General features: G+C 41.6%; 2 protein-coding genes across 5 annotated transcripts; one reads left to right on the forward strand and one right to left on the reverse strand.

Moving 5' to 3' along the window:
* Positions 1-349: 349 nt before the first annotated feature.
* On the reverse strand, positions 350-13,357 carry ripk3 (receptor-interacting serine-threonine kinase 3). Its single transcript, XM_076724590.1, has 15 exons — positions 13,268-13,357; positions 10,977-11,093; positions 10,119-10,247; positions 8,116-8,279; positions 7,872-8,040; positions 6,922-7,077; positions 6,075-6,223; positions 5,539-5,588; positions 4,832-4,993; positions 4,524-4,606; positions 4,336-4,399; positions 3,404-3,465; positions 2,153-2,204; positions 1,847-2,043; positions 350-1,579 (listed from the first exon to the last, which is right to left on the reverse strand). Exons 4-15 carry the CDS (start codon positions 8,271-8,273, stop codon positions 1,349-1,351), a joined length of 1,533 nt encoding a protein of 510 aa, XP_076580705.1. The 5' UTR covers positions 8,274-8,279; positions 10,119-10,247; positions 10,977-11,093; positions 13,268-13,357; the 3' UTR covers positions 350-1,348.
* Positions 13,358-13,573: 216 nt separating this feature from the next.
* On the forward strand, positions 13,574-25,626 carry khnyn (KH and NYN domain containing). 4 transcript variants are annotated; one of them, XR_013076630.1, is made up of 11 exons: positions 13,574-13,707; positions 14,519-14,655; positions 15,544-15,811; positions 17,535-17,669; positions 19,492-21,341; positions 21,464-21,594; positions 21,981-22,077; positions 22,880-22,987; positions 23,262-23,363; positions 23,526-24,405; positions 24,566-25,626. XR_013076630.1 is itself a non-coding variant. In XM_076724566.1 (10 exons), the coding sequence occupies exons 3-10, from the start codon at positions 15,581-15,583 to the stop codon at positions 23,896-23,898; spliced, it is 3,027 nt and encodes a 1,008-aa protein (XP_076580681.1). In that variant the 5' UTR covers positions 13,574-13,707; positions 14,519-14,655; positions 15,544-15,580; the 3' UTR covers positions 23,899-25,626. The 4 variants fall into 4 exon arrangements, 3 of the variants coding, with proteins under 3 accessions (XP_076580681.1, XP_076580683.1, XP_076580682.1); XM_076724566.1 differs by having other exon boundaries at positions 23,526-25,626; XM_076724568.1 differs by lacking the exon at positions 13,574-13,707 and adding an exon at positions 13,798-13,888 and having other exon boundaries at positions 23,526-25,626.
* The last annotated feature ends 519 nt before the right edge of the window (positions 25,627-26,145 follow it).

Here is a 26,145-nt window from a genome sequence, read left to right on the forward strand (position 1 = left end):
AAATATTGACCCTTAGCAATTTGTTGCTGCTCTGTGAAAGTCCAGCAAATGACGGATCGTTCAATCAATCAGTCCAAAACTTGAATATACTGAGTCTACAAAGGTATAAAAACAGAGAAAAACAGCAAATGACACCATCAGTGTTTAGATTGATTCCCTTTAAGCATCGCTGTCACTATTCATTTGTCAATCCCACATTCACCGTCATTGTGTGTTAATCCGCCACTGAAAATAGTCCCGAACAAATGCATGATTTACTCCTGTTTGATTAACACTTGTTAGAAACAACAGAGCCCAAGTGTTTCGGGAAATTCATAAGCCTTTTTTTAATTAATAAAATTCACAAGCTGTTTTTTAAGACTTATGTCTTCATTAGGAGTCACTGAGTTTGGGACTGAGAGTCACACGAGGAGGGAAGTCATAAAGTCTTGAGAGATGGACTAACACATTGTTGGTTTTGGTCTTTTTATGGGATTTGTTGACAGTAACAAAAACATAGCATAAGGCCATTATCCTTTAAGATAAAGCAATTATTTTAACAACATCACATAAATACTTCATACATGCTTGTTCCAACACTTCATTGAAGCTACGTCATGCTTCTACCGAGTATTCAAGATGCCAACTCTTCGTGGCAGCACCATTGCATCAGCTGCAGAACTCTGGATGTCTTGTGCATCACTGTGTCCACACTTCTGCTGAAATTCAACCTTTTGAGTTTGATATTTTTCAAAAACTGCAAGTAAATTATTCTTGTTTGTTTTAACCTCTATGACATACCAAACAGGTGGAGATTCCACTATAAGGAAAAAGAAGGAGCTTCTAAATATCTATCACTCGTCATACGTGCACCTGACATTCAGGCTAATTATTTCTGAAGAGGTTAGACTTCATATCAACCTGTTTTGATTAATAGTCAGTATGCTGTTAAGGCATTTCTTGGCACCTGATGGTGAGCTGGCACTGTGACTGTGGATATCTGTTGACCACAGTTGGTGGAAAAGCAAAACCATATGACCAGCATTGGCTCATATTTATACTGCTGACGGAGCAAAAGGGAGGTGTGAAGTTTTGCTCATGGGTCTAAAATGTTTTGACAAAAGAAGCTAAATAAATAAAGACTGATAAAGAAAAAAATACCAAAGCATAATAAAGCTTGCATGTACTGAAATCAATATCTGAATCCTGTCCAGATTTGAGAAGCAAAAACTGAAAAGATTAAAAGAAAAACGCAGCTGTGCCTTCATACAGGCAGCTTCTCTTACAAAACATGATCTTCCTGTTGTGCAAGAAAGGGAAAACCAAGCATTGAGAACTGTAGAAGAAAATTAGAGAACTCAATGTGAACTCAGCCAGCTCCCCCCATCTTGTCCCTCCTGCTTCCTGAATGCGGCAGCGGGAGGTTGACGGTAGATGGCGCTGTTGGGTGCCGTTTCCTCTCCACGGGGTCTGCAGTGTAGATGTGCATGGTGTTGTTGTCGCCATGCTGAAATCCAGTCACGTGGCTCAGGTGGATGTGGACACTGCGTGCAGAGGGCGGAGGATGGCAGAGGAAGGTGTCAGGGCTGGAAGACTGACGCTGCAGAAACAAAAATGAAAAGAGAGAAAAGCTGTTGAAATAAGTGAATCGATTATCTTGGACACCAAGTACCAAAAATGGCACCTAATTCCATTTAAGGGAAAAATATAATGTGTCTATTCAGATGAATATGTAGTACAACCCTAATTTTTCAAATACCCTTTGGTAAAGGAAATATACTGTATTCTAAATGCAGTATAAAGAGTTCTAGATCTCTCTCAGTGTGGATCAAATCTTAAATGCAGTGATTTAAAGTAAAAAACCCACGTGGTACTGTGAAATCAGGCGTTGCCTAAGAGCCTGCTGGGAAATTTGTGTTGTTCTGCCTTGAGGTGGCTTCCCGGTCGAAATAAATGGTGATGATGATTGAATTGGGTAAACCGAGGACACTTTCACTTTATGGTCTGTCGATGGGCGGCCCAGGTCAAGGTCAACCACACTTGCAGGTCGAGGTGGAGGCAGATCTGTAAGGGAAGGCATTTGTCTGAAAACATGCAGCCATGAAAGATGGTTTGTTTGTATGTGTACTCTGTAGTGGTTTCAATGCAGCTTCAGTACCAACTTCCCCTTTACCTTTAGCTCTTGTTTTGTTGTTTGAACATTCAGGCCAACCACCAGCCATTTCCTGCAACAAAAGGAAGTAAAGTTCTGTCTGTTGGTTGTTTGCATCAAATGGGTGGCCTCAAATGATATGATAACTCCTACGAGTGTCTGTTTGAACCTCTAAATGAAAGAAAAAAGAGATTAAAACCGGTTCAAAATAAGTGAATCCCTCTCAAAGACTGGTTAGGAGAAAGAGTGACAGTGTATTAGGCAGTTTATTGATACTTTTAGAAGGCTTGACTCTACTAGGTAGTAGGTTTCAGTATATTTTTTAAGCCAGTTTGATACACTGAGCTGGTGTAAAAAGTCGCTTGCCATGAATTATTCTAAAATGACAGTAACATGTATATTACCATGTTTTTTTCCAATGCAAAAATATCTACTTTAACTACTGTAATCACATAAAGTCTCCACACTTCCCGTAAAAGCACAGTGGATTTTTCTTAAAAGGCCAACAGCCAGTTAACTTAGCTTAGCATAAAGACTGACAATGGGAGGAAGAAGCTAGCCTGTCTGAAGGTAACAAAATTAGCCTACCAGCACCTCTGAAGCTCGATTATTAACATTTTGATTGTTGAATCTGTATGAAAACTGAAACATAAAAACGGCAATTCTACATTCTACAAGAGGTTATGGACCAGACTATTTCTTGGCTGGGAGGAGTACTTTCTTGTTACCATTAGACAGAGCCAGGCTAGCTAGTCTTTATGCTAAGCTAAGTTAACTGCCTGCTGGCTACGGCTACATATTCAGTGTACATATTCTTTCCAATATGAGAAATGTGTATTATTTGAAAAAAATTACTATACGTTATGAAACTCTTAATCTTGATTACATTCATATTTCCATTATGTCACCGATTGCTCAACCTTGGTCCAAACTATATACACTCCGTCAAGGCTTTTACATTTGCTGTGTTCGACACTTTGCTGTGAAAATTCCCCTGGTGCAGCAGGAAGTGATGCATCTAATATTTGCCCATGGCAGCAAGAAGCAAACACCACAGCATTGACCAATTTGTGGCAAAAAAACAAAAAAAAAAAGAAAGAAAGAAAGAGTATCTCACAGACCACAACATGAGTCAGTTGTGTTGTCTGTTCTCCACGAAGGATGCCTTGATAGTATTTTGGAATTTAACCTTTCTATAGAGCTAATTTATACATTTCCCAAGTGTTAAAGACAAGAAGTAATTAGTAACGATTTGTATTATCTGAATCTCACCTGAATTGGCGGGCGCCCTGTCGGTACATAATCAACATTTACTGCTGCAACTCTGGTTCTCACTGCAAAAGAAACAAAACTCAGTCAAACTGCTCCTTGACCTTGGAAATAGTATTTTTGACAAAATAATCTTGACCCCAGTTCCCATGACTAGCCCATGAAGACTTGACTATGAGATGCACCTCAAAGTTGCAAAAAAGCTGGTGAATGACCCTTTTTAATAAGTATTGTACTATTGTACTATAATTTTCCACAGTTTAACAAAAAATCTGTATGCTAAATAATGAGCCACAGCTAGCAACCAGTTAGCTTAGCATAACGATTGGAAACAAAGGGAAACACCTGGCCTGGTTAAACAAGGAGATATAATGTGATAATGAGTCAATCTTTGAAGGTGCTGGTAGGGGGATTTTTGAACTCTGGACAGAGTCAGGCTAACTGTTTACCCTTTTTCCAATCTTTATGCTAAGCTAAGTGTGTCCCGGTTGTACCTTCACATTAGAGTTCTCTCAACCTTCTCATTCAACAAAAAAAGACAGCAATTAAGCAAATTTCCAAATACTGCTCACTGGTCTTTAAGAGAAATACAATTTTAGAGCAAGCCAGCAGCTAGTCAGCAGCTAGCATAAATACTGGAAGCAGGGGGAAACAGCTAGCCTGGCTCTTTGCCATTTAAGCAAACAAGGTACAGCATGTTAATCTGTGAGATTTATAGGTGCTGGCAGGTGTTTTTGTTGCCTTTGGATAGACCTTGTTAGTCGTTTTCAGTTTTTCTGCTAAACTAACATTAAGCTAACCGTCAGCTGGCTGTCGCCTCAGAGGTAGCGTACAGACATGAGAGTGGTATCTATCTTTTCTTCTAACTCTTGGGCAAGATGGTGAGTAAGCATGTAAAAACATGAAAAGACATTATTAAAATGTCAACAACAGACCTGAAGCCTGAGTGATCTCAACCCTCTGAACCTGTTCTGTTATAGATTCTTCTTCCTTTTCATGCTGGAAAGAGGAAGAGAAAGAGAGAGTCAGGCAGTGACGTACAAAACAAATTGCTGCATCATGTAAAAAAATTTTCCAGCATCTCAACTTGACTTGAGTGTTTATGAAAAGATTTGTTCTTTACCAGTTTCTTCAGCACTTTATGGACTGCGTCAAGGATTGCATGTTTGTGCATCTTATACAGTTCTTCTGTCTCAGTTGTGCACTCTGCAAACAACATAGATGTAACATTAGAGGCAGGACTCAAACTAATAAACGTATAATTTACTGTTTTGATTCAGAGTTTCAGTCAGACTGGTTTTAGACCTCAGAATCAAAATATGAAGCACAATGTGGCGCTTGAGGAAAAGTCAGGGGGTCACCAAAGTCATGCTGGGGGAACATGAATGTCTGTACAAATGGTTTTCATGGTAAATGAAGGCGCTTTCTCACCATGGGAGGAGGGCCTCTGGTTGGGTTTTGCTTCCCAGCATCTCTCCATGAGGTTCATCAGTCCAGTCAACCCTGCACGCCCTGCAGCCTGGATCCTGATCTCATCCAGGGATGGACGGTCTCCCTGCGGGATGCGCAACCGCACTATGCTGGACATTGCATCTACAGTGGAGGATGGATCAAACAGGGTGTCAGAGTGGCCTTGAGGTTAGGGAGACTATATATGCCCTGTTAAAAATGAACCCAGAGCCTTGCTTACATTTAGATATTTCTTTATATGTAGGCACTTAAAAGCCACATCAATCAATGTGTTGTATAGTAACAACAGATTAAATGACAATGTGTAAAGTGAAAGGTGTTGTGGAGGAGAAAAAATTAAAAGAGAAGAGTCAGAATAAGTACAAGTACCTCAAATATTTACCGAAGTACAGAGCTTGAGTAAATGTACTCCGTTACATTTCAGCACAAAGCTCGGGTCACGTGTGCAAACATTCCACGGTTCAGAGCCAAGAAAACAAAAGCGAGGTGTGGTCACCCAAAAGAATTCCTGCCATTCTTCCACCATGTTTCATTATGCCAAAAAATAACCCATGGCTCTCACTCAAATAAAAACAAAGAGAAAGGCAGAGGTTGTTTTGAGCTTAGAGCGTGAGAGAGAGGCTAAGAAAGGCAGTGTGAAGGGACAGATAGACACCAAAGTCACTTACTTGGATATGGCTGCTTCCCCGTGACAATGGACCACAAGAGTATACCATAGCTGAAAGACAGAGAGAGTTACAAGCCAGGATTAACACTTTAGTACTTGGCAAGTGTTTGTTTTTCATCTGTGAACTGATTCTCATGTGAGAATTGGGACATTCAGTGACAGCAATAATGTCAGTGCCAGAATATCTGGAGTCCAGAGGGAGGTGTTCAGCATTTGGGTGCAGTTTATGATGAAGTCAGGTGACTACCGGGAAGTCTGATCAGTTACAGCAAATGCTTTTAGCGTACACTCGTCTGTGAACTCATCCGAAAGCATTAGAGGGCCGTGCCACTGATACTTTGAGCACATGCCAAGACAGAACCTTTATCACACGAGTGCAGAAGCGCTTAAGTTTATTATCACAATTATTTAAATGTATATTCCTTTTAATGAAAGTTAAGTCATGTAAAGCCTGTCAATCTAAAACTTGGTGTCAATATTCTTTATTATATGTTAATAAAATACTACTAGCCAAGTGCTGGTTAAGTGGTCTTGTACCTGTAGATATCAGAGGCCCGGGTAGGGCTGTACGACACGTCAAACGCCTCCGGTGGCATGTAGCTGAGCGTCCCCCCTTCCTCTTCGCTGTCTTTCTTGGAAACCCGCGAGACGCTGTGGTAATATCGGGCAAGGCCAAAATCTGTTAGCTGGAGAGGAGGGGGAAAGAGAAGAAAGTTAGCATCGAGAGGAAGGAAGTGGTAAGCGAGGGCAGAGCACAAAGGTCAATGATGGCACAAAAATGGTAGATGACAAACACGTTCTACAAAGATTAATTGTGCATAATAAAACAAAACTAGAATACATAATGTCTGTTTATTGGCTGTTGTCTGCACCCTTTGAAATGTATTCAGACTCGTGGTACAGCTGGTGGGAATCCCATGATATGACAGAAAGCAGGGAACCAGCAGGGGTGCTCAGAGAGTCACTCACATTTACATTCACAACTGCAGGCAAATTAGCATCTCCGGTCAACTTAGGTTACATGTGGAAAGAAACCAGGGTGCTCAGAAGAAACCCAGCTACCCAAAAACACTGAACTGAAACTGAAGCGTGTAAACAAATTCAGAGAAAATGTATTTTTGGTCATATTTGTCCTTTTTTAGGCAGTTCCAGAAAAAGAAGTGCTTTATCATTTGAGCCATTTTCCAAGCAAAGACACCAAATATTCTCTGGTTCAGCTTTTCAACAGTGAGGATTTGCTGATTTTGCTGTTTTTCTTTGTCTCATGTGATAGTAAACTGTGTCCCCTTTGTATCTGGACTGTCACTAAGATAAAAGAAGACATTTCAAGATGTCAAATTTGACAAATATTCAAGCTGTTAGTGATGTTGCAAAACTTACAAACCTTGGCATTGAGATAGGAGTCCAGCAGCACATTGTTAGGCTTCAGGTCCAGGTGGAGCATGGCAGGGGACAGACTGTGGAGGAAGTTTATACCCAGAGCCACTTGGTGAGCCAGTCTGAAGACCAGTGGCCAGGGTGGAGTCCCGCATAAGGTGTCCTGATAGAGAAATGTAAAAATTTTTTCCATAGTTGGGCAAAGAACAGATCGTACAAATAGTGGTGACACATACAGAAAGAAAGACATAAAGAGAAGAGTGTATGAAAGTTGGAAGTAGGTATCTGTATTGTTCATGATTATGTTAATTTACCTACCAACATACATACATATAGCCATGCTAACTGCTCTGTGCTAACATGCTAACATAAGCACGCTACCATGCTGACAGTGACGATGCTAACATGCTGATGTTTAGCTAGTAATAATGCCCTGTTCAGCACTGACATGTTAGCATGCTAGCATTTTCTTATTAGCATTACATGCTAAGTAAAGTTGATAGTAATGACATGAGCTCTCAGGTGTTAGGTTTAGGTGGCTAAACCCCACCTAAACCCTGTTACTGTTGCTATGCATGTCAAGCTAACAGCACAGCTGTAGTTTTTGCATTTGTGAAAATGAAAAAAACATAGAAGTAAACAAAGCAGCAATCTAATTTCTAGCTAACGACTGTAATTTTGTCCGCTGAAATCATTGCCATATATAACTAGCATAAGCTAATGCTAACATTAAAAATGTGAGCTGATTGGAAAATTTAGTCGTTTTAGTTGTATGATTGAAGATTGATGTGGGGTCAAAAGAAAGTACAGCAGAATTAGCTAAATACATTTACTCAAGTAGTACTTGAGCCCAATTCTGAGGTACTTTATATTTCCACAGTTTATTAAGAATGATCAAGCTAGCCAACAGTGTATAATGATGGCAAAATGCAAGACTTTTACTCCACCACTGGTTACCTGTAGGGAGGCCAGTGATCCCCTCTCCATGACCTCCATGACCAGACCGAGGTGTGCTGACAAGCCAGTGGAGGGCAGTCGACCCCTGAAGACCCCGAGGACCTGAATAACGTACGGGCTGCTTCCTTGACGCATCATTTCAATCTCACGCAGCAAAGATGTGCTGGTCCTGCATGTGTTTACATCACGAGTGATTCACAACCTCTTTTAACTGCAGAAACAGAAAGTCTTTGTAACCACTTACCCGTCATCATAATGAAGCAGTTTAATGGCCACATCGCAGCACCACTTCTGATGCCTGGCTTTGTAGATTTGTCCAAATCCCCCAGAGCCGATCACCTTCCAGTCAATCAGGCTGGAGTCTTCAATCAACAAAGGAGGTGGATAGCTGGACAGTGCCATAGTTCACTGCAGGAGGAAATTATTCATGACAATTAAACCCTCAACAGGCACGAAGAGTGCTCTAAAATATAATCAAGAGGATCTCACTCGTGAAACATATTACTCGCAAAATTTTTCCTATTTTCATTTCTGCTAACAGGCACAAGAATGTGCTTAAGATCAAGTCAGTTTGGAACAAAACTTCTGTTATTTATTTGACCTCTAGAAGGAGGCAGTACAAAGAGTACAGCACAAAGTACAAAGCTGTAAACTCAACACCACATATCACCTTTTAAGTTGGCATTGCGATCTTGTTTGTGGCTTACTTGTCATTTGGAGACAAGTTGAATTTAACTCCAGTATTGTCTGAGCTCTGTTTTGAGTTTTCTCACTGGAAGAAGAAGAGTGGTGAGAGTGAACCAAAACGGGGAAGTTGTGGGCCATAAAACCAAAACAGCAAGATTCTATCAAGCTCCTTTGTTGTCTTTGGGTGGATCATGCGGCACTGATTTGACTTCATGAGTTTTTAGAAAGATTATTGTTAAAGCCCGGCTAGTGTATCATTTTTAAAAAGACTTAGAATAATGAGTTACAGTTAAAACTGTATGTTATTTTTCATCCTAAACAAGCAATAATCTCAAATACTATTGAGAATTGGCTTTGAATTTCAGACATTACCAATGTATGAGAACAAGAGCCCTGCGTCCTTTTTAGTTCTTTCTCAGTCTTTGTTCCGTTTAGTTCTTCTTTCAGTCTTCTTGTAACTTCATTTTTTCATTGGTCGTTTGTCTTTTTCCCACCTATTGGCGCATTATTGTAATCTTTTGTCTACTTTTACTCACCACGTTAAACCACATAACTTTTTCAAAGTTGAAGCCGAACTCTTCTTTTCTTTAACCGTTAAGGCAATCATGTAATGATATTTTTGTAGATTTTTTCAACCGGCCATCGGAAGTATTTTCCACTTTATTATTAACCGTGAAGTTTTGCCATACGATCATCAGCCTCTTTGGACCAAAATCCTGCAGCCAGCCTCAACCCATCTGTCTGGGTCAAATAGCCACTGAAAGAGTCGCTCCCCTTCTGTAACCGATGCCAAAGGACGCCAATGGCTCTCAACACCGCGGCTCAACTGGTTCTTCCCATTGGACCGCAGTGCAGATCGGAGCAATGAGCGACAGCCGGGGTCCATTTGGATTAGTTCAGGACAATCCGTCATTGGAGCACCGCTGGCACACAAGTAGGCATCCTCCACGCTGCATTTGATAAGAGTTGATGTCGTAGGCTATAACAATCTCAACTCTCATTAGACTCGCTTAGACATTAATTCAGGAAATTAAAACTACATTTGCATTCTCATTCTCTTCAAAACTGCTTCTAACTATCGCCAAACTCATTCATTTTATTACCCTGCTATAGCTTCTTCATTATGTTGTTTGTATGACATATAATACATACCATTCATCATATCATTCATTATTCATATCCATTCTCATTATCGTGCCAAATAAATAATGCTTTTCACTTACGTGGTTGTCAGACAGTGTCCTTCTGAGCTGGAAATAGACAATCACTGTATCGACACCTTACACTTCAGATGATGAGACTGATCTACCATTAATTAATTAATTATTATTAAATAAGCATTAAAAAAAGAATAAATAAAATCCTTCTGATCTGATGAAGGTTGGTGCCCCTTTCTATATTAACGAGTGCAAATATTAATCAAAAATGTTTACTAACCTGATTTTCCTACACAAATGAATCTGTATTGTGTTCCTATATGATCTCGTATCATGTATGTAGTTAAGTACCATTTATTTTCATTTCCTATATAACTCTAAATTATACTGTATTATACTGTACCTGATTATTTTTTTGAAGAATCGATTGTTTAGTTTGTAAAAATGACAGAAAGTAGTGAAAAATGCTCCTCAGAATTTCCCAGATCCCATACCGACGTCTTCAAATCGCTTTTTTGTGACTGATATTCCACTGATAAAACAGAGAAAAACAGGAAATACTCACATTATTTGCCTTTTCTCTTCAAATAAAGGTTTAAAAGTCCTTCTCATCTCCCCTTCCGACATGTCATGCTGTAGCTCTTTCGATCTGATCAATCAGGAAGTAAATACAAATGAACTACACTTAACAGTAGCAGAGTCTGTCAGGGTGATAAATATTCAATTTTTCCTGTCCACATTGACTCTTAACTCATCAAATAAAAGGAAATAAGTGCCTTCCGAGGAGCCTGGGTGTCTTTTCTAAGGCCTGTTTTTTTTTCACACAGAGGTACGTCTGTTTTACTCTTAAACTCAGCAACAGCAACACACACCACAGGAAACCACAAGCTTTGTTGTTCAGGGTACCTTACACGAACAGGAAAGCCCAGGGTGTGGACAAAATAATAAGTACACCTGTTAAAGGCAAAAATACACTGTTCCCAACATAATTACTACCTGTATGAAGCAGATAACGTTCACTTTTTCTTCACATTGTGTTGATTCGACTCTTTTATATCTTCCTGCTATTTTCTCCACCTGCTGAAGACTTACCCACAAACTATGAGCTTACCACAACAGATTACTTAATGCGTTTCAAAGGATAATATGGGCTAAAAGGTAAATACCACTCAAAACTATGACAACATCATATGACACACACTGAGGCTTAAAACACAAATAAGAATATCAAGGTGATTATTCAATACGGGAAACCACTCACCCTCAGGGATAAACTCTTCTTCCTCATCATTCAACCGTACTGAGCGAGGTAAAAGAGTGTAAAAACCCTCCTGCTCATTCAGAGACTTTCTACTCACAGCGGCAGCTCTTGTTCCACCTAAAGGGGCGAAAGCAGAAGTGAAACAAGGTATCCCATGAATCTCTAATTTACTTCTGCTTCTGGACTGCTCAGCGAACAGGCAAGTGCGTGCGATGCCAGCCCCTATTCCTCGTCAGATTTAATGGACTCTTATGTCGATGTGTTTTCATTTATGAGTGGGGTTTTATTTTTGGTCATATGATTTAAAATATCCTTTATTGTGATTGATATTGCTTCATTAAGGAAGCTTGTGTAGTAGTTAAGCTCTATTTTGTCCCAGGCTCATATTTGGAAAGAAAAATGTAACAATTCTGCAGCCGATTTTCTTGTTTTCTTGTGGTCATGTCATTTTTAAAGCGACTTTTTATGTCCTTATTTGATAGTCAAGAAGCACACAGTCGTATATGAGGGAAGCGAAAGATGGCAGTGGGATTCAAACCGGGGAAGTTGTGGTTAGGTGCTCATCTTAGACCACTAGTCCACCATGACACTAAACTTTAATGCCAAAATTATACAAATGTTTCCATCAAAAATGATCTTGAAAAGACCGTAAAGAGTGTTCTGATTGTTGCCAGCAGAGGGCGCAGTCTGCAAAATGATTTACAGTAAATGGGTGGTTTATATAAAATCACTGACTAACACTGAGTCAGGATTACACAATGCAATAACCGTTCTGTCATTTAGTCCACTCAAATGATGCGTCTGATGTTCAGTTTGTGACCAACTCTGTCTCACAGGTGTTGATTCAATATCATAAGTACAAAATCATACGTTTTAGCACTGAGGTCAAAGTTGGTGATGGTGTTGTGCTGCACCACGTTGCATTCAGTGTGCAACCTTTAACCTTTATTGAAACCTGTTTAATCAGAGAATTATCACAACCAAACTGGCGTACAGCAAACCTGGGTGGAGCACGGTCGTATGCAGGTGTAGACTGGTTACTGAGACTGCAACAAGTCTGAGGAAGGGCTGAACTGCGGCCCACAGACCATTTTTACCCCCAAAGGGTAAACCTGACCCTGACTCTCATAAGTAATTACTATATTGCAAATATAGTGACTTATATGAAACCTAATGTAATCTCTTGAGTAGATTAAAGTCTTTTTTAAGTATTTACAATCACATGATAAGGAATCAGAGGGTGTGTGTTCGCTGATAGGGTTGCCACCCATCCTGTAATTACCAGTAGTCATGATGAGTAGTCACCAGAGTCTGATGTGGGAGGTCTATTGTGATTCACCAAAACAGTGCACAATAAGCCGAGATGATCAGAAACAGAAATCACACCTGCCAATGTGGAGCTTTAATCAAAGCACACTCCCATCAGTATTCACCTTTGGCCCAGTCTCACTTTCGATAGCAGCAGAATGTAGAAGTAGTAGAAGTAGAAAGAATATACAACACAGGAAAAAATGTGTAATAATGCACAAGATGCAATCGCTGTATGTTAGCATAAATAACAGTAGTAGGTTTGTGATGCTGTGATGGGAAACAGTATCAACACAGTGCCCTGTTAAATAATGCAGTAGCAGCTGTAGCATTGTTTCTTACTGGGTGGATGCATCAGTCTGCTGCTGCTACGTCTCATGTAGGGGGTGGGAGGGGGCTGTCCGTGATGGATGTCAGCTTGGCAGTAAATCTATTCTGCTTCTGATAAGAATAATCAGTGAATTCGTTGGGACTATTTTCAGCCGCGGATGAATACAGCCCACGTTCATGACAGTGTGGCTCATTGATGTTTATTTCTAAACAGCTTCACAGATTGGTTGAATTAACGGATGGTTTTTGGACTTGTAGATAGACTGAAAAACACAGAATATTCCCAGACTCGTCCTTTAAACGCCACAACTTGAAGCAAAGTTCATCATTTATCCACTAAACCCCAACAAAGCCAGGACGCAGTGCTAACGCTAACACCTCTCTTCCTGTCTGGGACTCCTTTAGGATGGAGGTTGTGAAACCGCTTTGTAAACAGATCATGTGTTCTGGGGTGGCAGATGTGTAGACGGAAATGTGAAGTGTTCCACAGTGTGCTCTTTAAAGCCCGTCAGTCACTGTCAAGCAAGAGTTAACAACAACAAAAAAAGAAAGAAAGAAAAACCCCGCTTCTGACGTCAGTGGAAATCCCCTTTATCTCCTGTCTGACTCTGACACACAGAAATCTATGAAAAACAGAGGCTGTAACTGCGCACCTTTTACCTCCTCAGGTGTCATTATTCGCTTTAACAATCGTTTGATGAGGCTTCTTTAAACGGGACCACCGTGTGAAGATCTCGGGCACATTTTGACTTTATGGGATGTTTAAGAATAATATTTCTGGGTGGACCACAGCGACTCCGCAGTCGTCGCAGCCAAGCCAGACGTTATCTGCCTCGGTTAGTTTCGGTTTTGTCTTCTTCGGGGTTTCCAGCAGACTTCCTCATCCCGCCCCAGCAGCAGCAGCAGCGGGAGCAGGGTCGGCTCTTCCAGGCTGGTTTTCAAGCCTCCGAGGGGCGATCGTTTGGAGACTTTCCAGCATGTGCTGAACTTCGGACGGATAGATGCTATCGGACGGTTGCGGAAGCCTGCGTCGCCTCCGCTGCAGCCCGCTGGAAACGAAACTTTGACTCGGGCGCAGAGCGATCGACCTCACGTAAGAGCTCGAGGCAGAAAACCGCTGCTTTTTTTCACATTTTCATTGATTTCTCTCCGCGTATTTTCTGTCGCGACCAGCGTTTTGTCTGTTTCCTGCTCCGTCTTTGTTAAAAAAAAAAAAAACCCAAAACGCGTCCAAGTTGTGTTTCACAACACGCGCACAGCTGCCAAATTATACGGTAATAGGCCACATTTCGTAAGCTGGCTATTTAATTTCGTTCTGTGCGCCTTGGAAGTGCTTTGCCACTGGGTTAGCTGCAGAAATAGAGAGAGGGAGGCTTGTTGAACGCAAACAAATGATAGCACAGCAATCCAACAGTCAGACAAGCTGCAGATAATATGCCTGTGAATTAATAACAGGGTGTAAACAGCCTGTACACGCTGGAGTTCAGTGGACTTCAGGTACAAACTGGTGGAGAGATACTTTACTTTACTGGAATGTTTCCATTTTATGCTACTTTATACTTCTACTTCATTATGTTCCAGAGGGAAATATTCTACTTTTTCCTCTGCTACATCAATCTGACAAGTATAGTTATTTTTCAGGTCAAGGTTACCTTAAATCATGTGATTAACCTGTAAAATGTAATGTATTGTTAGTGTTGAAGTGTTTATTGTTTACTGGGGGAACAATTTGTTGGGCAAAAACTATGAATCCATGTTCAAACAAATTATAGTCAACAGTGTTTGCACTTACGCTTCATAGGGTAAAAGTACAATAACATTGAAATCCAACAATCCCAGCTGATTGAAAAATCTGTATTGCAAAGCAAAAACATTGCAAACTTATTTCATGTGTTCATTTTCAGGCTTTTCCAACCAGTTTGGCTTACGATCCCGTCCAGCGTCACGTCTCTGATCTGTTATCTGTGGGCTGTAAATCAGAGATCTCCCTTCTAAACTTCCCAGATGGTTTTATTTGAATACCTGTTCAAGGCACAAAGAGGTAAAACTATATATTGATAAGTTTAAAAATAGATTTGTGTGGCACAGCTTTGTTTTTTCTTCTTTCTTGCCACATTTAACACCTCAGATTTGCTCACCGTCCAAGCTAACTGCATATAGAATAGCTAAAACTAATAGTAAAATGCTGCTTACGGCTCGATGCGTCAGAATGAACCGTCTCATAACGTTATATTGGAGAACACATCAGTCACAGGGGCCTTTTTTCTGCAGAATGTGTACATTTACCACTGATAACACTGCTGTGCTTTTACTTAAAACAGGTTTTGAACACAGGTGCAAAGTATGAGATGTGTCAAACATGCATTTGCACATTGTTAATGTTTTACAGATGAAGATTGCTTCCGCTGGAAAGATATGGAAATATGTAGTATGCACAGGAAAACTTGAACTTGTGCGCCATGTGCGTCCATGCATATGTATTGAAATATCATCGAACAGACTTAGAAGGACAAGAATCCTTCCCAGAGAGCGCAGTCGTCCTGTGATACTGTGAGAAAGGAGAGCGAGGAAGGATAAAGGCTATAGATTTGACTCTAGTGTTAACATAATAAAAGAGAGAGTACGTAATACACAGTTCCTTCCATAGATACTGTAAGTCCTGTAAATGCAGGCTAAATAAGTGCAGTAGGTCTCTGCAGCACCACCCACACATGCTGTTATTGAACACGTCGCTGTCACTCTGTAACAATGGCTTCATTATTACTGCGTTTGTTTTTCATTGCAGTCCTGAAGTGTTGTTATCCTGGTTGAACCCACATCAAACACTTTGTTTTTAGAAGTTTAAATAAAGTTATTATTATTATCAGTCATTGCTAGAAGTTCCATGATGATGATGCTTTGCCGTAATGCTTGATGTGTTTTTTCACAGTATGTTCAGCTCTTTGACACCGATTTAAGAGCAAAGGATGGACGGAGAGAGAAGTGATGGAGGCGGAGGAGGAGGAGGAGGACCGGAGGTGGTGGATGAGTTTGCGTGTGCCGGGATGCTGCGGGGATCTCTGACCTCCCTGCACAGCACCGTGGAGCGGATCTTCGGGGTGACGTTTAGCATCGGGGCGGACGATTTGTCTCATGGCAACAACGGGCAGATATGGCTGAAACTGCAAGGGCAGAGCAACAGTGTGAAAGCGGCCAAAGTAAGACACGATGTCCTTGTTTTTATAGCTTTAGTCCTGATTGTGTGTAATTTGGAAAAGTTGCTTACCAGTGAAGTTGCTGTTGTCATTCCCGGCAGCATTTGTCTGCAGTGCACCGACATGTGAGGCGGTTTTCCTGGGAAATGACTCAACAAGGGTTTTTAAATGTCGGGTTTCGGTCAAAATATGTGATCAACCCGCTGGCACGTTCTCAGAATGATTGACAGCTCAAATGAATTAACTCACAAATGCAAGCAGATGACTTAAAACTGAACTGCGGAGGGTTTTTTATGCTTGGTCACTTCGTGAGTGCTGCGGTGAGCAACGTGTCCTTGTGTAAAAACAAAGCAATAAAAACTAGAAATCACATGATCGTCAAGTACACATATGAGGTCTAAATGTAAGGCACGCTGTGAGCCATTGTAGCAGACACAACTCAGCTTGGCAGAGCCACAACTTTAAACGTATTTTATTTTGAAGGATTTTATCTGTCATCCCTCTAAAACAATCTCCTCACCACTGGTACAAGTAATACATTCGCAGATAGACAGATTATCTCAGAGATTTTACATAAAATTCCCTTTGTGTTTCCACGGACAGTGTTTTCCTGTTGAGCTGCAGTTTTGGGACAGTAACACAAAGAGGGAGTTTTACTCTAAATAGACTCAGTAAGCTGGAAGATACCCACTTGATTTGTCTAACTCATTTAGCCAAAGCCTCATGTTATCTTTTCAGTACATTTTTGCATGAAAGAAGAACTGTGGATCACTTTTATTGTAAGCATGTCAAGAAGGGATTTTTTAATGATCTGTATGAACGACAGGAATATTTACAGTAAGCAAAACCTGTTCCCAACGTGCACATGAGTTTTAAGGCAGACAGCGAACTTATCCTTTAGAGCTGCAGCACTGAAATCTAGATAAATACGTAAACCAGGTCACCTTGTTCAGAAGGTATTGTAGCCTTTTGACAATAAAAAGTTATTCTTGAAGTGGCGAGCTCAAAGATTTCAGTCCTGGTTGATTTGGTTACAGCAAATGTGGTTTAATACAAGACTTCATGTGATTCTGGGGGCAGCAAATTAAACTAATGTTATATTAATAAAGAAGTCAAGCGATAATTGGCCTTTTTCCATCATTCTGTGAGGAATCACGATCCAATGTCGTGCTGCAGTCATCACAGTGAAACTGAAAGTAGTTTGTTACCTCATTGAGAAGTTGGAGGGGTGCAGCCTGCAGCTCTTCGTCTAACAGCCCACCATAGCTGATTGTTCTTGTTCCATTGCCCCCTGCAATATTTCAAACTGATCCGCTGTCAGAAAAGGTCGAAAACGAGTGGTGTCTGTGTTTTGTAGATGCATTTTTGATTGACGATAGCTTTAACCGCAGAGCTGTCTGACTAACGTTGCATTTCCTGTGACTGCTTCATGATAAAAGTCAATGTGGGTTCTGCCGGTGAAATTTAATGTGGCGTTGCTGCAGTAGTAGCTTAATGCAGTTCCACTAATGTCACCACAGACACCCAGTTCATAATACTCCAGATATATAGATATTGCAATACTTTCATCAGTGGGCCACAGGTTCAAACACCGTTGTGCTACATCATCATGTTAGTTTGATTTCTTTTCCCTAAATACACTCATGTTATTTAGATTTTGTCTACTACTGCAGTGTTTTCACCACTACTACAGTAATAATAGAACAGTCAAATGTTTGTCTTGTAGTTGTTTGTGAAAGGAGTTGTGAACCAGGAGGAGCAGCAGGAGGTGTCTTATCCCGGTGTCCTTCATTGTGTCTTCTGTGGAGCCAGAGGACTGTTCATGGACTGCCTGATAAGAAGCACGTCAGCACATATAGTGGTGAGTGTTGCATTCTGGGTCTTTGTTTAGACTACATTCATGCTGTTTAAATTTACAAAAAGGGAAGGTCACAAAGGGGGCGTTAGGATGGGAACTTTTTTTCTTTAGTCACGCAGAATAAAGAAGGAGAGCCGTCAGAAGCTGAGAAGTGAGAATATGCGATATGCAATACGTGTACAAAGAGAGGTAAATATCAAGCCTGGTGCGCTTCCTCAGACACCTCCACATGGAGAAAGGTTAGCAAATAACATGATACGTGATAATGTGAAACAGTGAGTACAAAAAAAAAATGCTGGGATACTTACCCTATTGATAGAATATTAAACATGTGACCTACAATGACCTATTTCACAGCAAAAACAATAACAGTACACATGCTGAACAGAGTAGGGGTTTTCACAGTCTGACTGTGAATCATTCAGCCGTTCGCTACAGCTTGACCTGCTTTTTTGCTTCTACTTGCTAACATATTAAAAGTATGCCGAATTAGCTTCGAGCACTTCCTGTTTGCAGTGAACACCTGGCTGTACAGACAACTATCACTGGGTAACTTTGATATTGAAGAAAGAGTAAAAACATGATGATTCTCAGGCAAGTTTTGGAGATGTCTTTATTACGGACCTTCATTTAGATCTAGAGGTAGCCCACTTACAAATCAAATAACTATATGTCAATATCAAATGAGGGCCTTTCAGGAGACGTTAGACAGTACAAAAGTGAGATTTAGATGAAGCAAGACAAATGTAATTCCTCATTAATTCATGTCTTCACATACCAGAATGATATAATAAGCTCCCTCATATTTAAGGAATTAATACATTTCTAACCCCTCACATCCTTCCTGTGACATCAATCATATGTGCAGTATTATGATGAACCATCACTCACTTCCGTCTCTGAACAAATCCCCCACCAGCACAAGTGTCTTGGTATTTCATACCAGTGTGCAATATTGACTGGTGATGGCATGATGATATTGACTAATAATATGACATCTTCAGATTGCATTCTTGTTATTCTGGCAAGAAATTACACTATTAGTCAATATCACTGTTATGCCATCATATAAAATGTGTCACACCCCGTATGAAGTAACACTGTAGTGTAACACTGTGCTGTTGTGACCGGGAATTTTTAACCTATTATTAACATGTTTCAGTAAAAACGCAAATATACAACTCAGGGAAATTTCATTACGTTTGCCAGTTTTCTTTTCACTATTAGTTGCTAGTCATTGCTACAAGTTTCTTGGAAATGCCTCATCAGTTTAAGTGTATTTCAAAGAAGACATGCTCCTCAAACTTTGTTTATCACATTGTCGGGTAGTTTTCCTTGATAGTACCCATTCTTCTGCATCACCATTGGTCACATGGTGATCTTCTTTTAGTGGGGGTATATTTTTACGGAGGATACCCCAGGTGAACACGGGGAGAACATGCAAACTCCACACAGAAAGGCCCTCCTCGAGCAGCAGGCACCGAAGGCATGGTGCCCGGTGCCCGCAGCGAGATTCGAACCCGGGACCTTCTTGCTGTGAGGCGACAGTGTTGCCACCGTGCCACTGTGCCACCGTGCCACCTGTATGTGTTAATACTGTATGTGTGAAAGTTTTAGTCATTTTTAGGTCACGACCAACTTAACCCCTGTGGGAAAAGTCAGTCCTCTGACTAAGGCTAATCAGACCCTCTAGGCTGGTATTTCATGTCTCTCAGATACTTGAATGTGTAAAGCTGTTTGCATTGTTTAACTGCTTTTGGTCTGAACAGCCACTTGCATTTTTATTTGGCCTCAGATTAATGTCATTGTGTTTGCCTCTCACCAGGTTGGCTCCACAGGATTCTTGCTTATATCAGGTCTTGCAGAGCCGGTGGTGCGAGCCTACTCCCTTATTACAGACCTGGTGGAGAGGTATGAGGGCACACAGTCCAGACGCTCTGAGATTGGGGACAGAGGCTTGGGCGAGTCTCTGGATTCACGCCGGGCCTTTAAAACTCTAGTGGAGAAATGGGAGGACAGGCACGTCTTGGATCTACTGGTGTTACCGGGGTCAGTGAAGGAGATCCTGCTGGATTTGGTGAAAGAATCAGGCCTTGGATCAAACCCCAGGCTGGTACTGACAGATGGACATGCTGGGGCAAGATCACACGGAGGTGCAGAGGGTAGATGGGACAGCACTACTGATCGGTGGGTCGAAGGGATGACGGCAGGTGCAGGGAAAGACTCTGCAACCAAAGACTCCTTCTCCCAGTCGTTCTCCACTGCTGCAGGTGCCCGAGGGAGAGCAGAGGGTGCTGAGGAAAGACTCATGCGTGCTCCTCAGGAGGTGGGAGAAGAGGAGCAGCTGGAGCAAGTGGCAACATTAAGAACTAAAGTGACACAGGGAGTAGGGCAGGAAGAGGAGCAGGAGCTGCAGTTTTTGCTTCTTTTGAAGTTCTTCACAGCCATGGGGTACACGGAGAACGTTGTGCGACGAGTCCTTGCCCGAACGGGACCCAAAGAGGCCTCGCAGATACTGGACTTGGTTCAACAGGAGCAAGATCGCAGTGACCGGGAGCAGAGAGTTCAGCTTGGCCAAGACCAGAAAAATCAAGATGGTATTGCCTTGAATCAGAGCGAGAGGAACCGACCTTGCGAGACGGAGCACAGAGAAGATGAAGAAATGGCAGCAGGAGGACATAAAGTGATAAGTAATAATGGAGAGGTGGGACATGTTTCTGAAGGAGAGGGGGATGGAGCGACAGGAAGTACAAACCCTCTCCCTCAAAGTACAAGGCATTTTGAGGGAGAGGGTAGTGCCGAGGAAAAGGAGGAAGGACACGAGGAAGACTTTGTCTTGGGAGTGATGAAGAAAGCTGCAGCCAGCTGCGGGTACATGGAGCAGAAAGTAGCCAAAGTCTACAACATGTTGCCTGACCGATCCACCCACCAGCTGCTCCTGGAGCTGCAGAGAGACGGGAGCAAAGATACTGACACCCTTAAGGAGGGACCGAGAGAGATGGATGATGTGGTGCTGGAGAAAGGAGGACCAAAAGCTGGACCAGCAGAGGTCGAAGCAAGAGGAGAAATCGAGCTTTTCATACCTGCAGAAAAGAAAGAATCTGATGATAAAGGGTGGGTAGTCATGCCAAACGTAACTGCACCTGTTGCAGATCCAGATTTGTTACATTGGACTATTAATCCCCAGCAGCCCGCAACAAATCAATACACCTCACAGCCAAAGCGACACCAGCCTTCCACAAAGTCACAAACCCCAAACCAAGTCATCCTTCCTGAAGTCAAAGGGCCACCCATGCCTACTTATTCCTCATCCTTAGGTCCTCCACACACCAATTTCCAATCCAACACACAATATGGCCAAACCAGCTACTGGCCTAATCCACCCACCTCAAAAGAAAATCACCCAACCCAAGACAACGTCTTAAATCCAAAGTCTTCTAACTCCTTGAAACGAGCACTCCAAGCCTCTCAGCCCCCCATCTTCACAGGGAAAGACTCGTCTCCCACCAGGGTGAGGGACAAACGGGGCTTCATGGCCGCCTCTTCAGTGGTAGTGACAGGGGAGCAGCGTTTCCTGGAAGGCCTGCAGATTTCCTTCAACCTTCAGCTAACAGACCAGCCCGGAGACCCGAAGCTGAGGACGATCATCATCGACGGGAGCAACGTGGCCATGAGGTGAGAATGGCAGTCCATAGTGGGAAAACTGAAGGTTCATAGCAGGATTGTGTTCTTCATGGTTTTGTAAAAGTAGGTTTCAACTTGATAGACGTCACCGTGCTTAAACTGTTTTCCCGCAGTCACGGGTTGGGTCACTTCTTCTCCTGTCGAGGAATCGCTCTGGCCGTCCAGCACTTTTGGGACCGAGGCCATCGTAACATCAGCGCCCTCCTGCCGCAGTGGAGGCAGAAGAGCGACCCCAAGACCAAAGGTACCACTTCCTGTTCCCCGTGTAGCATTTCAAAGTTAATATGAAGTTGATGTCTTCAGATCAACAGTCCAAACCCCAAAATGATCAATTTACAATCTTGTAAAACAAAGAAAACAGTGTTTCTTTGTATTTGAGAAGGGAAAATGTGGCACGTCTATAAATTACAAATTGTAATATACATGTAATATAAACTTATCCGTAATGCTTCCTTCCTTTTTCACAAATATTAGAATTAGAGTTCTTGGTACCTCAGTTATGTGTTACTGCTTATATTTAACTCTGAGTCACAGAAACAAATCAGAATTTGGCAAACACATGAGTGTGTGGGCGTGTGTTTTTCCCTTCAGTGGAGTCTAAACATAGTGTTGTGTGTTCCTGCCTCTCAGAGCAGCACTATCTAGGGGAGCTGCAGAAGCTGGGCCTGGTCTCCTACACGCCCTCCAGAGAGGTCCAGGGCAAGAGGATCAGCTCGTACGACGACAGGTACACAGACTCTGTTACTGTCCTGCTGCTAAAAAACATCTTGTGTCTGTGTTGCTATGGCAGGTGGCAGCAGAGGCCCTAGAGATTAGAGATGCCAGTGCATAAACAGAAAGTTTCGCTGGCGGTGAAATCTGTGTGAAAGTGAATGAGCAACACTCTCACCTCCCTCAGCTGCTGTCAGTGTGCTCCTGAGCAAACTGCTCCAGTGAAGCGGTTAAATGTTCAGCAGAGGGCGGCTGTGAGGCAAATGAAACTGCTATATTCATGATTTTTACAGGATGATACAGGAGCGTCTTTCAAAACCATTTTTGTTTGTAAAAATGCGAAAATCAAAGTGAAATTCAGTATAGCTGTGTCCCAAAACTAAACTAATTCTATGCAGTAGGCTCACCATACCAATTATCATAGTGTACTGTTGTAGCAGTATCCAAAATTATTAACATATTTTACCATTTCATACTAAGGGATAAAAACTAAATAATACAATGATGCTTATTCTCTTGTTTTCCAAGTATTTTGCAGCTGGGAGCAGCTCCTCCATTTCCCTTGTGCATTGCATTATGGGAGAATAATGAGCAACAACACCTCACTCACAAAGTTGATTGTATTTAGCACATATTCTGTCTGGCTTGAGTATACTTCATTATGTCACTCTGAATGCACTGTATGCTCAACACCTGCTTAGACTCAGTATGTACAGTGGTATTGAATTGGGGCTTTGAGACCACCACTGGGGGGTCGCCACAAAACTCCTGTTGGTCGCTTTGAGACCTTTCATGTCTCTTTTCGCCTGTTGCCACAGATTCATGCTGCAGCTCGCACAGAAGACGGATGGAGTGATCGTGACTAACGACAACCTGAGAGACCTTTCAGATGAGTCCACTGTTTGGAGGGACATCATCAAAAAGAGGTATAAAAATCATTCAAACGCTTCCATTGCCTCAATCAGAAATGTGTCATATCAACCAGCAACTTCGCTGAGGAGTTGGAGGTGTGCAGTTCTGTAGCTCACCGTGGCTGCTTCTTTTGCCAATTTAGTGTGAAGCAGCAGCAGTAGGAAATGTTTGGTTTGCATTAGCAGTAACTTAACAGTATTTAAATGAAAATCTTCAATAATCTAAGTCTCCTGTATGAGAAGAGCTTTAAGGGCGAGTCCACTAATTATATTGGTTTGGTCTTCACAGACTTCTTCAGTATACGTTCGTTGGGGACCACTTCATGGTGCCGGACGACCCTCTGGGCAGAGGAGGACCTCACCTGGATGACTTCCTACGCTCAGAGCACAGGTGTTAACAGACAGACACACTTATATTTTTAATTCATCCAAGCTCTCCTGTGCTGTTTTTTCTGCAGGGTGGCTGAGAAACTTTTTTTTTTTTGAAGCTTAGGATATCATAAGAAAATAACTCTATGTAATGCTCTGTTGTAATTTCTTTATTTCCTCTCAGGACTCCTGACCCAGGAAACCACTCTTTTGCCGGCATAGCCACCAATTTCCCTTCCTCCAAACCTCCACGCTCCCAAACGGAGGTCCTGAACTTCCGCGACAGAACTCTGGGTGGCGCTCTGGATGGAGCATGTGGAGGGAGCCGGGGTAAAGGGCGGGGACATGGAAAGGGATGGGACGCGGGACACCAGCACAGGCAGTTAGGGGCTTCAGGCGCAGACAGGAGTCGAGAGGAAACAGCCAACCTGAGAGAGCAGCTCTGTCAGGTGTTCGCGGGTCAGGACAACATGGTGGCGCTGGTGCTGCAGTGCAACCCGGCAGAGACGGACATCAACGTGCTGTCTGATCTGATCCTGGAGCAGCAGAAGGACTAGACATCGTTTAGTTGTGTTGTTTTCCCTGAGATAATTCAGACTTTTCTTAAGCTGAATTTTTGCCCTGGTTTAAGTGATGTGACTGTGTTTCCCACCAAAGCAAACACATCAGATCACACTGGCTAACCAATCTGCATTAAGATGGATTTCACAAAAAGACCAACTCTATGTTCACAGTCCAATGCATATAATTTCACTTTGACATTTTGCATTTGAACACAAGTTCTTTGTCTCATGTATAGCTTCCTCTCGCCACTGTCAACTGTCTAAAAAGTGTGTTTTAAAAGTTATTTTCTAAGATATATTAAAGCTACTTTCCCCCTGTTCTGTGCATACTTTTATATCCAGAAAGAAAATACAAGTTTGATTGAGCAGAGTGGAAAATAAATTAGAGCAGACAGGATAGAGATTCAAACACCTGCTAGCCATGGTCACCCAGAGATGCACCATAATTGTCAAATTATGTTGATAATCCACCTTTGTTGCCATTTAAAACAAAGCGATTAGGTATATATGTCTCTGTGGGAATTTCCCTTTAATCATGACTTAAAAAAAAATAGTTTTAGTCCCACATGATGGACTCAAAGGTACCGTAGACTAACTAAGATAGCCTGCCAGGTTTTAGCCATGCTAGCCATGCTAATGTCAGTTGTTCCGTCGACCCCAGAGGGCGAAATATCTTAACAGCTAAAGGATGGACTGCCGAGACATTTTCTAAAGACACCCATGGTCTCCAGATGATGAACTCATCCAAAAACATCAACATGCCCGCATTGTTCTTTTGAGCATGTTAGCATGCTGGTGTGAGCATTTAGCTCAAGTAGACCTTCACAGGGCGGCTAGCATGGCTTTAGCCTCTTTAGTCTTGCTTGATGTGTGTTTTTGTGATTAAAAACACAACCAAAATGTCATGTGGGTCATCAAACATCCTCCTCAGGGTTGTTTTAGTGGTTTGATGTAACACCTCTTTTTATTTATTTTTTTTATTTTTCATCATGCAGCCTTGTTAATAGGATCTTTCATTCTCTCTCTTGTCTTTACTGTTGCTGTAGAGTTGAGAAAAGAATTAAATGTGCCGTGTTTAGGGGTCATTTTAAGAACAAGAGCGATTTAAAGAAACTTGTTTTTCCTGTTATTCTGAATTTATTGTAACCTGCTAAAGTTCACATTTTACAGCTACCTGTTTGGTTAAAAACTGTTGCAGACAATGAGGTGTGGGAAGCACACAGGTAATACTGAGCAGAGATGGTTGGGGTAAGATTTGTACAGTAGCACCACCAGCTGTGGGGGTGGATGTCGTTTTGCCATGCTAGAATAATACTAAACCAATCCTACAATATTCTGTGCACTCAATTTTATATATTTATTAACTTATTTAACTAGGTCTGATGTTGTCTTGACTGTAGTTTTTGAGCATAAGATCTTAAGTAAAGTTCTCTGTGTTTCCAAATGTCTCTGTCCTGGAATCAGCAGATTAAAATCATCTCAGTCTGGGAAATTGAAAGTACAAGACTAAACCTACTTATTCACAATACTGTCACCAGAGTTGCGGGAGCTAAAACAGTGTCATAGAGGGACAAGTACTACTGTTTGAGATTTAGGGGTTAGCAACAACCCTGTAAGCATTCATTTGATGATTTTGAGCCTCAAAAGACAAAAACTAAAACTAACATTGAAACAGTTGTACATGCTATTTGATTAATTAAAAGTCCTCAGACTCATATTCAGGGAAATCACGTGGATATTCAGACGTTATGGTGCCATTTATTGAGAATATGAACCTTGTGACTCCGTCCACCAGAGGTCGCTCTTCTCTAATATTTAGAGCAGAGACTAGATGCAGTGAACTCCAGTTAGTGGAATTTAATCAATGCTGATATGCAGATTATAACATGTACTACAAATGATACAAATTCACATTGATATTTTACATGAAAAATGACTTATTATCAAAATAGCTGCCAATTCATTTTCTGTCAATCATTTCAGCTGTACTTGTATATACTTTTGGGTACTTTAATTTACAACCAGACATCATATTCTATAAGCTCTCTTGTGTTTTGTGTGTAAAAATCTTAATTTGTGAAGCAACCACTAACTGAAGCTGTCAGATAAATATAATGAAGTAAAGAACGCAATAGAAGCAGAAAGTGGCACAAAGAGAAAAGACTCACGTGAAGTACAAGTACCTCAAATGTACTTACTGCGTTCCACCAACGGTGTTGAGAGAGAATCTGTGAAAGCTTA

This window comes from Chaetodon auriga, chromosome 24 (genome assembly GCF_051107435.1).
Source record: "Chaetodon auriga isolate fChaAug3 chromosome 24, fChaAug3.hap1, whole genome shotgun sequence".
NCBI lineage: Eukaryota > Metazoa > Chordata > Actinopteri > Chaetodontiformes > Chaetodontidae > Chaetodon > Chaetodon auriga.

What these genes read in the sequence shown, in the direction of transcription:
- khnyn (XM_076724566.1), top strand. Translation starts at nt 15,581, where the DNA reads ATGGACGGAGAGAGAAGTGATGGAGGCGGAGGAGGAGGAGGAGGACCG. An exon ending in GGGAGCAACGTGGCCATGAG is followed by an intron (nt 21,342 to 21,463) that starts GTGAGAATGGCA and finishes GTTTTCCCGCAG; the next exon opens with TCACGGGTTGGGTCACTTCT. An exon ending in TTCCTACGCTCAGAGCACAG is followed by an intron (nt 23,364 to 23,525) that starts GTGTTAACAGAC and finishes ATTTCCTCTCAG; the next exon opens with GACTCCTGACCCAGGAAACC.
- ripk3 (XM_076724590.1), bottom strand. Translation starts at nt 8,273, where the DNA reads ATGGCACTGTCCAGCTATCCACCTCCTTTGTTGATTGAAGACTCCAGC. An exon ending in ACTCCTATCTCAATGCCAAG is followed by an intron (nt 6,224 to 6,921) that starts GTTTGTAAGTTT and finishes CCTCCTCTCCAG; the next exon opens with CTAACAGATTTTGGCCTTGC. An exon ending in CAACAAAACAAGAGCTAAAG is followed by an intron (nt 2,044 to 2,152) that starts GTAAAGGGGAAG and finishes CTTCCCTTACAG; the next exon opens with ATCTGCCTCCACCTCGACCT.